The 12,066-nt window shown below is 39.4% G+C and overlaps 1 protein-coding gene across 6 annotated transcripts in view; it reads right to left on the reverse strand.

Annotated features, from left to right (window-relative positions):
* supt3h (SPT3 homolog, SAGA and STAGA complex component) overlaps nt 1–12,066 on the reverse strand; it is a 495,649-nt gene that overhangs the window by 33,893 nt on the left and 449,690 nt on the right. For 5 of the 6 annotated variants that reach the window (XM_069886702.1, XM_069886701.1, XM_069886705.1 and 2 more), the window contains one exon: nt 8,393–8,999. The exons of the other annotated variant lie outside the window; for it this stretch is intronic. In XM_069886702.1, the coding sequence (XP_069742803.1) occupies nt 8,958–8,999 (42 nt within the window). In that variant the 3' untranslated portion in view covers nt 8,393–8,957. Of the gene's footprint in view, nt 1–8,392; nt 9,000–12,066 lie in introns of those variants that run through there. 6 annotated transcript variants of the gene reach the window in all.

A 12,066-nucleotide genomic window follows, 5' to 3' on the forward strand; every position in this document is an offset into this window, starting at 1 on the left:
CCTGTCAGTTTGTAGAACCCCTCTGACAAATTTAAATTTAGTACCAGGAGCCAGGGAGGTGGCCACTTACAACAGTCATGTAAACATTAAGGAACACACGATCTCAGTGACTGCCTACATCAGCAAGTGCATTGAGGGTGTCACTAAGATCAAATGTTTTACAACCAGGGTGTGCCATGGTTGGATGCAGAGGTCCGAACCCTTCTCAGAGCTTCTGTTGGGACAAGATGGCATTAACCTCAGCTAGGCTTATCTCTCCTGGGCAATCCGGAAGGCAAAGTGGGGGTCTGCACAGAGAATCCAGTCAGCTATGCGACACTGGTGACACAAGGTTCATAAGGAACCGATCACAAGTCAACCTGTGAGTTAAAGGTAGCGATGCCTCCCTTCCAGGCAGACTGAACATCTCCATGCTCGGTTTGATGAGAAGAACAGGATGATGCCGAAGAAAACTCCGTGTCCCCCTGATCAAGGGGTTCCCTACATAGCAGCAGCTGAGAACCCTAACTAAGGCAAACCTTCACAAGGTGGTGGAATGACAATATACCTGGTTTGGTACTGAAAGACTGCATAGATCAATTGACAGAGATCTTCATGGACATCTTCAACATCTCATTGCAGCAGAACATTGTTCCCGCAGGGTTTAAGACAGCCACCATATCCTTGTACTCAAGAGAATGACAATAACAGGCCTCAATGACTACTGCCCTGTGGCACTGACCTCGACCATTATGAAATGTTTTGAGCATCTGGTGATGAAATGTATCAAAGTGCACCTCCCAGACACTGGACCCATTTCAATTTGCCTATAGAAGAAACCATTCCACAGACGATGCTATATCCTTGTCCCTTCACTCCGTCCTGGACCACCTGGAGAACAATGTCTCATACGCCAGGCTGCTGTTCATTCACTTCAGCTTGGCGTATGAGACGTTCCACAGAGGCTAGTGGAAAGTAATCCTCATTGGGACTCGACACCCTTTCTGTAACTGGATTCTGCACTAATTTATAGTTTACATTTTTAAATTTGTCAATTAAAAAAAAAAAATTGTGAATACCACAGTCTGTCCGAGTTGGGAGGACGCTGAGCAATGGTGCATCTCAGTTGTTTCCTCAGCCTGCTCTTGTTCATTACATCACCAAATTCAGTCCAATAGTGTCATCAAATCTGCAGATGACACAACAGCAGTTGGCCTCATCAGGAACAACAATGAGTCACACTACAGAGAGGAGGTGGAAAAATCTCATGATGTGGAGCGAGAGTAACAACCTGAGTCTCAACATGGACAAGATGAAAGAGATGATCATGGACTTCAGGAGGACCAGAAATGACCACCCTACATTCCCCATCAACAGGTACCTTGGTGCTCACTTAATAAGTGACCTATTTTGGACACACATCTCTTCATTTGTCAGGAAGGTGCCACAGTGACTGTATTTCATGTGAAGACTGAATTGGGCAAGGCTACCAGCCACAATTATGTCAATCTTCTACAGGACTTCTATTGGGATCGTTCTGGCTGGCTGCATCACTATGTGGTATAGTTGTTGCAGAGAAATGGATGGGAGGTCAATCCAGAGGACCATGAGTGGCAGAGAAGATCACTGCCCCCCCCCCCACCTCTCCAATGGACACGACCTACTGGGGCTGTTGCCTGAAGAGGGCTCATAAAATCATGAGGACCCATTCCACCCTGCACACAGCATCTTTCAGCTGCTTCTGTCAGGAAAGAGATACACGAGTATCAGAGCCAGCTCCACCAGGCTGAGAAACAGCATCTTCTCACCGGCAGTAAGAATGCTGAATGAGCAAAGGATCTGAATAAGCAACTCTCATATTATGAAACAATATTTATTTGTAGATATGAATACTGCATATGTATGGTGGAAGTAATTTGTTTCAGTGCTTAAGCTTTTGCTGTTAAAATTAGAAAGCAGCTTATAATTATAAAATTGCTGAACTCATTCAAACTCTGCAGAAAACAGGTTATAGACCTTGCGAAGACAGAGATAAGAGATGGCTTGCATAAACATCATTTAAATTGAAATAAAGTTGGCATAAACATCATTAAAAGTGTATCCTTCAACATGATGATTATTTACCAGATAAAAACACATAACATTTTTATGTGTAAGATTAACACCAGAAAACAGGAGTTTGAGCTAGGAACATTTTTTTAAATGATGAAATGATGTAATGTTAAAAGGAGGGAGTCACTTCTACCCCATACCCATTTGAAATTGTATAAATATAGAATTAAATTTCTATTTTTGGAGTGCGGGCTAAAGGGTTCAGACAGGTGTCAGACATTGACCTCTCCTGTCACTTACTGTATATGAATTGACCATTAGTGAAATAAAGATCTGTGTGCTTTAAATTGATATTTTGCTGTGTGTTCTATTCTGCAGTCTTTCTTTCTTTCTTTTCCAATCTTATTATTATTATAATTTATAAACACATACAGTTCAAAGAGATATGAAAAATACATGGTAAATAACGAATTAATACAGAGATATTAAACAATAATATTGCAGAATAAAAATATATCATTAAAAAAAATTTAGATCAGTTTAGAGTATGAACTATCTCTAAAAACAAATGATATAATTAATAAAAATATATTAAAAAAAAGAGAGAAAAAAAAAACCCCAAAAAGGAAGAAAAAACAAATCTGAATTAAAAACAAAAAAAACCTACCGATATAGCTAAATCACGCCGATCACTCCGATCTCATCTAACAGCCCAATTATCATACATAATCTTAAAAAGAAAACAGAGCCAGATCAACTCATCACAAATGAAAATATTGAATAAATGGTCGCCAGGTTAACTCAAACTTAGAAGGGGATTCATAGACAGAGTTTCTAATTTTCTCTAAATTTAAACATAGTATAGTTTGGGTAAACCATTGGAAAACAGTGGGAGGATTAACCTCTTTCCAATTCAATAGTATAGATCTTCTAGCCATTAGTGTAAGAAAAGCAATCATACGATCCGCAGGAAGAGATAAATAAGTCAAATCTATCATAGGTAATCCAAAAATTGCAGTAATGGGATGTGGTTGTAAATCAATATTCAAAACGGTAGATATAATGGAAAAAATTTCCTTCCAATAATTCTGTAAAGAGGGACAGGACCAAAACATATGTGTGAGGGAAGCTATTTCCAATTGACATTTATCACATATAGGATTGATATGAAAATAAAAACGATGGAGTTTATCTTTAGACATATGAGCTCTATGAACAACTTTAAACTGTATCAGTGAATGTTTTGCACATAGAGAAGAGGAGTTTACCAGTCGCAGAATTTTATTCCAATTTTCATTGGAAATATGAAGGTTGAGTTCTCTTTCCCAATCATTTTTAAACTTTCCAAAAGTCCCAGAATTTATTTTTGTAATTATATTATATAATTTAGATATCACGCCTTTTGGAGGGAATTTTGAATATAGTATATCCTCTAAAACAGTCGTAGTCTCCCGATTGGGAAAAGAGGGTAAAGTCGAAACTAAGAAACTCCTAATCTGCAAATATCGAAAGAAATGAGATCTAGGTAAATCATATTTCATGGATAATTGTTCAAATGACATGAAAGAGTTATCCAAGAATAAATCCAAAAAGCATGTTATACCTTTAACTTTCCAGAGTAAATAAGCTTGATCAATTAGAGAGGGATGAAAAAAGAAATTTAGTACAATAGGGGTTTCCAAGATAAAATGACTTAGGCCAAAAAATCTCCGGAATTGAAACCATATACGTAGTGTATGTTTAACCATTGGATTATCAATTAGTTTATATAGTTTAGTAAGAGTAAAAGGGAGAGCAGCTCCCAAAATAGAACTAATTGAGAAATTTTGTACCAGTTTAATTTCTAAATTTACCCAATGGGGATTTAGAGATAATTCTGAATAATTCAACCAATACCTTAAGTAACTAATATTAATTGCCCAATAATAAATTCTAAAGTTGGGTAATGCCAATCCTCCCTCCAGTTTAGATTTCTGTAAATATTTTTTTCCCAATCTAGGATTCTTGTTTTGCCAGATATATGAAGACAATTTAGAATCGACCTTATCAAAAAAAGATTTAGGAACAAAAATAGGTATAGCTTGGAATATATATATAAAAATTTAGGTAAGATCATCATCTTAATAGCATTAATTCGGCCTATCATAGATAGGGATAATGGTGACCAATTGGTAAGTAAACTACCGATCAGGTCCAATAGAGGGAAAAAATTAGTCCTAAACAAATCTTTGTTTTTTAGTAATCTTAATCCCTAAATATATAAAATAGTCTCTAGCTATTTTAAAAGGCAAACTATCATAAATAGGAACCCATCCATTAAAAGGGAAACTGCAGTCTGATTTCATTTCAGCACAGGCCGACTTCCACATATAATTTGTTTGTACAGGTGTTGTGTCTAGTTGTGTGTCTGCATCTTTTGCACCGAAGACCGGTGCAATCAGATAACTATAAACTTGACTTGAACTTGTCATAAGGCCATAACACCTAGCCGCTGCCCACTTAAGCTCCACCTGTCTCTATCATAGATCCCACTTAGATTTCTTGGGTATCTCAGAATTGCAGTGGGAGAAGTCATGTACAACCTTGTAGCCTGCTTCATAAGATTTTAGATCTCAGAATATTAAAGTACAGAGTGGCTTAATATGTAATAACTCCTGATATTCAGGAAAATTAAAATATGAATTGATATATGAAACAAGTCAGGACCAGAGCTACTGAATTAAAGCTGTGATGATTGTCCACAGAGGGTCAATAGTTTTGAATTTGGATTAAGACTTAGAGAACATTACCAGTTAGGAGAGACTGGATATGCTGGGATATTTTGCTGTGGAGTGAGAGAGGCCCTTGTACATAAATTTAAAATTACGAAAATGAATAGTAACAATCTTTCTCACAGGATAGGAGAATCCAAACCAAGAGGGCATAGATTTTAAAGTAAGAGGGGAAAGATTCAAAAGGGACGGAGGGGCAAAGTTTTCACACACAGAATAGTGAGAATATGGAATGAACCACCAGAGGAAGTGGGTATAATTACAATGTTTTTTTAAAAAATTAGACCGGTATTTTGATTGGAAAGGTTGAAAGGGATATGGGCCAATTGTCATAAAATGGGTTGAACTCAGTTCAGCAAGTTGGCCAGCATGGATGAGTTGGGTTGAAGAGCCTGTCTCTGTGCTATTTAAATCTATGACTACTTACATTGAGCAGAACAGGACAAGAAGTGTTTTACAAAATATCAAATGGGACTACATTTACTTCTGATTGGCCTGTGTTTTGCTGGCAATTCCAATGAAACTGCCGGCATTTCTCACTGTAAGTGCTGCCAAGTTTCAGGACTCCCACACTAATGTGGAAGTCTTAAAATCATTGGGCCAAGCCCTGTGATTTCCCAGCTATGCCTCACTGCTACTGTGGGACTGTACATGGAATCCAATGGCACAGCCAGAACTTGCTGAGATACTGCAACGTGTACACTAGAGAGTGTGCTCTTGGATCCTGCATTAGTTTAGATGACAGGATGCTATTTGTTCCAATGGGGGTTGTACAGCTGGAGAAGAAAGATAATAATAAGGTAAATTCAAGTTTTTAACTTGTACTGTATGTTTGTTATCATTCAATTATTTTGGTTTTTTTTTGTTTCATTTAAGGAAGCCCTTGTTGCTGGAGACCAATTTGCCTTTGATAGCAATAACTGAGTCAACCACATTATCAGGTAAGGCATTCTTGAAGACTACTTGTTTCTGTACAAATCTGTATTCTCTGGTCTCCACCTTCCACAAAAGAGAACATATCTACTTGGTCTAGACTCCTTATTCTTGTTAATTTCCCTTCATTGCCTTTTCTCCAAGGAGAGCAATCCCAGAATCTCATTAAAATAGTTCCAAATAAATCTGATTTCCATCACCTTGAAAGCCTAGTAACTAGTCCTGGACATGATATTGGTGGCCAAATTCTTGCTTTATCAAGTTTTTTTTTGGAATGTCCTGAAGTTTTATTAATAAAGCCTGAGATCTCATTTGCTTTCCACAGCTTTTTCAAGTTGTCCAGCAACCTTCAAGGGTATATACAGATATACATCCACATCTCTGCTTGTTTATCTTTTGAGAAGTGTGGCCTTTGTTATAGTGTTTCTCCTTTCAAACTGTAGGACTGCATTTTTTTTTACATGAAATTTAATTTGCCACATTTTCTCCATTACAACTTCTAGAGCACATAATGGGAGTAGACCATTTGTTTGCTCCAAGAAGGTCATGACTGATCTTTTACCACACCAAAAAAAAGGTTTTGCACTAACCCCATATCCCTTGATTCTTTTAATATCCAGCAAAATGTTGATTTCCTCAAAGTTTATCACTATTCTCTACAGTTCCCTTTAGAATTTTATAATCTGGAAACTTAAATCCATGGCATTCATTTTTATCAATAAAGGTGGAAGTGATTCCATTATTAAGACTTGATATGAAAATCACATCTGGGCAAAAATGGTAAAAAATTCGAGAGATGGAGAAATTCTGATCATCAAACATTCAGCCATAACTGGTACAGCTATCCAAAGCCATTAAAGAAAGGTCAGTGAAGATTCATTAAGTGTCTTCCTAGTTAAAGTTGTGGATGACAACCTGTTACTGGCACCACAACTAAAACATAGGAATAATGGAATAGAATGTCTAGGTTGGTAAAAGGGTTGGACCTGAAATGTCTAAAGCAGTTGCAGGATCTTTAGAAAGTCAATACTTGACTAAATGTATTCATTGATTTTCATTCTCTATTTTTTTTAACTGGTGATCATCAACATTTTGGAGCCTTAAATTGTCTACTGTTACACTACGGGAATGAGTCAAATAGTATACTGCAGCTGGTGTGGCTTGAGTTGAGAGAACCTCAGCTACTCGTGCATTATCTACAGGAAGCAAAAGGTAGCCCTTTGTCAGGAATAAGAAAAAGAACAGGATGCCATTTGAATAAAAAAGTGGACGAAAGGGGAAAGAGAAGAGAAGAGAGGAAGTGGGAGAAGCACAGGCTGACGAAGAGGTGGATAGAGATTGGAAGGTAGAAGAGAAAGAATCTGAGAAGTGATGTGGGAAAGGGCAGAGGACTAAGAAAGGTAGCACTATGATAGAAGAGGAGGTGGGAGCTGGAGGAAAGGAGACAGAACTGGAAGGGAAAATCGAAACTGGAGAAAACAATGTTAATCCCATCTTAATGGCACCAAATGCAGTAGATGACTCCTACAGATTCACAAGTCATTTCACTTAGAAGGACTGTTTGTTTGGGGCCCAAATAGTCGTGACGGAGGAGGTGTTGGTGTAAGTGTAGCATTTCCTGCGATGATAGGAATAGGTACCAAGGGGGTAGGGATGAATGGACAAGGGAGTGGAGTCTGTGGAAACTGGAGAGGGAAAGTGTCTTGTGGTGAGATTCCATTGTAGGTGGCAGAAATTGTAAAGGATAATATAGGAATCCCCTTGTCCTCATCTACCACCACCTACCACGGGATCCCATGACTAAAAGCATCTTCCCCTCTCCTCTTTTCATACTGATCACCCCCCTCTGAGATTTCCTCACCCACTTATCAATTCCCACTAATTGGCCTATCCGTACTGCACTTGCACCTCCTCTCTCACCACTATTCGGGTCCCCAAAACAATCATTCCAAGTGAAGCAAAACTTCATGTGAATCGATGGGGATGATTTACTGCTCCCGATGCGGCCCGAATGGGGAAACTAGATGGAGACTGGGGGATTGATTCGTTGAGCACCTTCACTCTGTTCGCTGCAACTGCAAGGACCTCCTCGTGGCCAATCATTTCAATTCCACCCACTATTCCTGACACCAACACGTCTGTCCTTGGCTTCACACACTGCCAAATTGAAGGAATAACTCCTTGAATTCTATCCCAGCAAATTCCAACCAGACAGTATTAGTATCACCCTCCATTTTCTGTTATATCCCCAATCTCTGTCTTCCCTCCAACTCCCCACCACGTTTCCTTCCCTATCAGAGAGATACCCTTCTGCTCTCTCTCCTCATCACCTCTCAGCTTCCTTCTCTTCTACTCTCTAACCTGTTAGCCTGTGCTCCTCCCTCTTCCCCACATTTTTATTGAGGCGATTGTGTTTTTCTTTATTCCAGACAGAGCTCAGCCTGAAAGGTTGGTTACCTTTTACTTCCCATGGATGCTGTGTGACCTCCTGAGTTCCTCCAGCACATTTGTGTATTGCACTTGACCCCAGCATCTATACCTTTTCTTTTTAACAGTACCAAAGATGGTCCAAAAGCAGGTGCTGGAGAAATTCAACACAATACTCTCTTCTGAAAATCCATTGAAGAAATAAGACTCTAAATTGGTTACAATTAAGGTTTGCTTAAAAGGTTTTTACTTCTGCACATTGGTTTTAATAATGGTTTGTAGAAAAGTCATGGCGTTACAAAGCACAAACATAAGAATAAAAACATTTAGGAACAATGAGATATTTAATTCCTATTTTCTTTGATATCCTTATCTTGAGTCTGTATCCTAAACCTCACATCAATTTTTACATTTTTTTCTTTGACGGCCAAATTGTCAGCAATTTTACAATATTATATGATCTAGCAATATCCTGGCTTCATATTTGCTGTGAATTAGGATTTGCACCTAGAGCACAAATGCAGAAACTTGCTCTGCATTGACTTAGGGAGAAAAAGATTTAATTCAGTTTCATCTACAAGAGACACAGCTGGTGATCTCTCATCCACCTACATGCATGCCAAACATCTGGTTTTAATGAACTAAAACATTCCACTAAGTAAACAGGATTGATGGTTGGGTCAGTGAATTGTCACCACTGCTCACACAAACCCACGATTGCTGTGTAATGATCTAGCCTTGTTTTCTTGCAGCAGTTATGTTTCAGTAACAACAAGCTTCTTGTTCCTTCCGTTTTCAGCACGCTACAAACGTCATTCCAGTTGTGCGGTATGCACTCTAATAAGAAGGGGAGAAGAAAAAACAGGTTGTTCAGAGAAATGACAATGGTTTCATAGAGAGCAAACATACCTTCTTCTTTAAGAAATGGCCTGAAAATGAATAGTTTGCTTTATACTGTATATTTCAAGGAAAGGGAGAGAAAGAAGAGATGGAAATGGGTAATGTTACTCTGTCTTTCAAAACACTACATCTTTTTGTTAGTGCTTGCTTAGGGACAACTTTCATTTGCTGACATCATTTCCTGCAAAAAATCAATTGAGCAGGCTTAACAGGTATGCATCATGCATTTTCTCTTAATCCTGAATGTTAACATTCCCTTATTTCTGCATTTTATGTGGGTATATTTTCATTTGGTTACTGTAAAATGAAGATATTTGGAATTAAATTCAGTAATTAAGAAAACAATTGACCAATTAAAGGTACCAGATTTACTCAACCACTGTATTCAGCATTTGGAGAACACCATTTTAAAAAAAAATTGGTACTTGATACTTTTGCTTTTGAATCAAGAGATCTGCTGTTACTTATGCAGATTGGACAGTTCATTTGATTGCAAATTCATTTCAACCATTCATCTGCTGATCACATCAAAAAAAGTTCTCAGGGCAGAGCCAATTGCATCATAAATGATTACTTGTTTGCTTCTTCTCTCGTGTCATGTAATATAATCAAGAAGGCAAAAGGGATGGATGTTGCCCTATTGTGTGCATTTCAGGTCACCCTACTTTGGAAGCACTGCTGAGGGAGTTAGATGGTTAACTTATTAGGAAAGACTGAATAGCCTGGGAATATATTAATTAGAGTTCAGAAGGATGCAAAACATAACATTATGAAAGGAATAAATAAGATAGAAGCAGTGAGGTTATTTCTTACTGGCAGGTGAGACTAATACTACAGTACAGGCTCAAGAGTCAGAGGAGTAGATTTAAGACAGATAAGGAGGAACTGCTTAACCCAAGAACACTGAATCTGAGGACATCTTTGCCAATTGAAGCAGTAAAGGCTGCCTCATTAGGCCCTTTCAAATTGCCATGTAAAATGGGGTTAACAGGGCAATTTACTCAGTTAACGACCCAGGCGCATGACTATTTGAAAGGGTCCAACCGGGTCCCAGACTGACCTCAGAGGTGGTCAGGAAACCCAGTAAAACTTAGCTGGGCATCCTGCTCCGGTCAATTGAAAGAGGAAATGGCCGAACTGGTTATTCTGGTGACATCAGTGTATGTGTACGTGCGTCACAGGGAAACCACTGGCTGAAGTGCCGTGACGACCTGCTGCCGTGATCGGCAGGGTGGGCTGTGATGTGCTGAGAGCACCCCTCTGGTTTGCGGCGACGGCTCTATGCAGGAGTGTGGGAGTAATGGCTGATTTTCTTACCCATAATCCTACACGCTGCTGGAATTGCTCTGGCAGAGTGATTCCAGAGGCGTGGGGAATTATGAGTAAGGAAGATGGCCATTGCTCCCACATTGAGCTATTAAAATGGGTCCCCTGTCTCTGGGAGAAGTGCTTTGATGCTTTGCATCACCAGATGCTTGAAGCATTTCATAATATTGGAGGTTAGTGCCCCTGAGCAGTAGTCATTGAGGCCTGCTTTTGTCGCCCTCTTTGGTACTGGGATAATGATGTCTGTCTTGAAACACATGGGGATGATAGATGTTACAGTAATATATTGAAGATGACCGTAAGGACCTCTGTCGGTTGGTCAGCGCAGTCCTTCGGTACCCAACTAGGTATGTTGTCTGGTCCTGCTGCCATGTGGCCACAGCTGTGCAAGGGACCTGTTCATCAGGCGTCAGCCTGTTCTTCTCGACAAACCGTGTGCTGTAGGTGTTCAGTCTGTTTGGAAGAGAGATGTTGTCTTTGACTCACAAGGTTGCAATTCTCTTGATCCCTTGCAACATGCACCTTGTGCTGCCAGAGTCTCAAAGCTTTCTCTGGACCCTCTGTACTTTGTTGGTTTTGTCAGCAGGGTCTGTATCCGATGCTTTGCCTTCTGGCTTGCCCGGCAGAGTTCAGCCCTGGCTGACTTTAATGCCATCTCAGCATCATGAGCTCTGTATCCAATCATAGTTTCTGTTTGTGTAGCATTAGATCTTTGTGACATACTCAATGCACTTGCTAATGTAGCCAGTCACTGAGCTCTTGTATTTCTCTATGTTTACATGACCATTGTAGATTCTGCCTTCCTGAAATAACTCCAGTCCATGATCTCCAAGCAGTTCTGTAATGCTGCTGTGTGGCCCCTGGCCACGTCCTGATCTCCCCATGAAACAGCTTTGTTGGTTTTGCCAGTGGGGTCTGTATGCCAGGGTTAGCAGGAATCAAGACCTATATTTTGCTTCTCTCCTCAGTGGGGAACTGTTCGGTTGACATTGTTGAGCTGCTCCATTGAAACACCCACACACTGGCATTCTTTCCAGAGTTTGATGAAAATTGGGAGGTATTTGACTTGGGAAAATACATAGTCGGCCAAATACATGTAAGTATTGGCGAGTACTGAATTTTCCTGTTTGGGACTTTTAATTGGCACACAGGACCAGTTAGGATATCCATTAACTCTATTTGCACTGCAGTTATTTCCTGATGATTCCAAAACTGTTCGAGATTTCATTCTTAATGGGAAGAATGAAGCTACAACATAATCAAAACAGGAGCTCAACTTTCTGGCCTTTGCATCTACTCTGCCATTTAAGATCACTTCATTACCTCCATTATCCCTTGGGCAATTGTAAAAGTTAAAGAGGATCATTTTGATTTCAAAGGGAAGAAAGCATTTTATCTTGGCACTCTCTCACCCTTTTCTCTCTGATGAGGCAATTAGGTATAAGGAAGAATTTACCTGTGCTGTTATTAGCACTTGAGGTTACAAAACCAATCTAAAAACAATCCCAGTGTCTGCACACATGCTGCCAAGATTCTGTAAGACAGACATCCTGGTGTTGCAATCTTTGTCAATAAACTCTAAATCAACATCATTGGAATGCCATTCACTTCAGATAATTACCCCCTGGTTTTGCACTAATGATGGCTGAATAATGGTAATGACATAATAAGTGCTTTG

The sequence above is a fragment of the Narcine bancroftii genome, chromosome 6 (assembly GCF_036971445.1).
Source record: "Narcine bancroftii isolate sNarBan1 chromosome 6, sNarBan1.hap1, whole genome shotgun sequence".
NCBI classification, from domain to species: Eukaryota; Metazoa; Chordata; class Chondrichthyes; order Torpediniformes; family Narcinidae; genus Narcine; species Narcine bancroftii.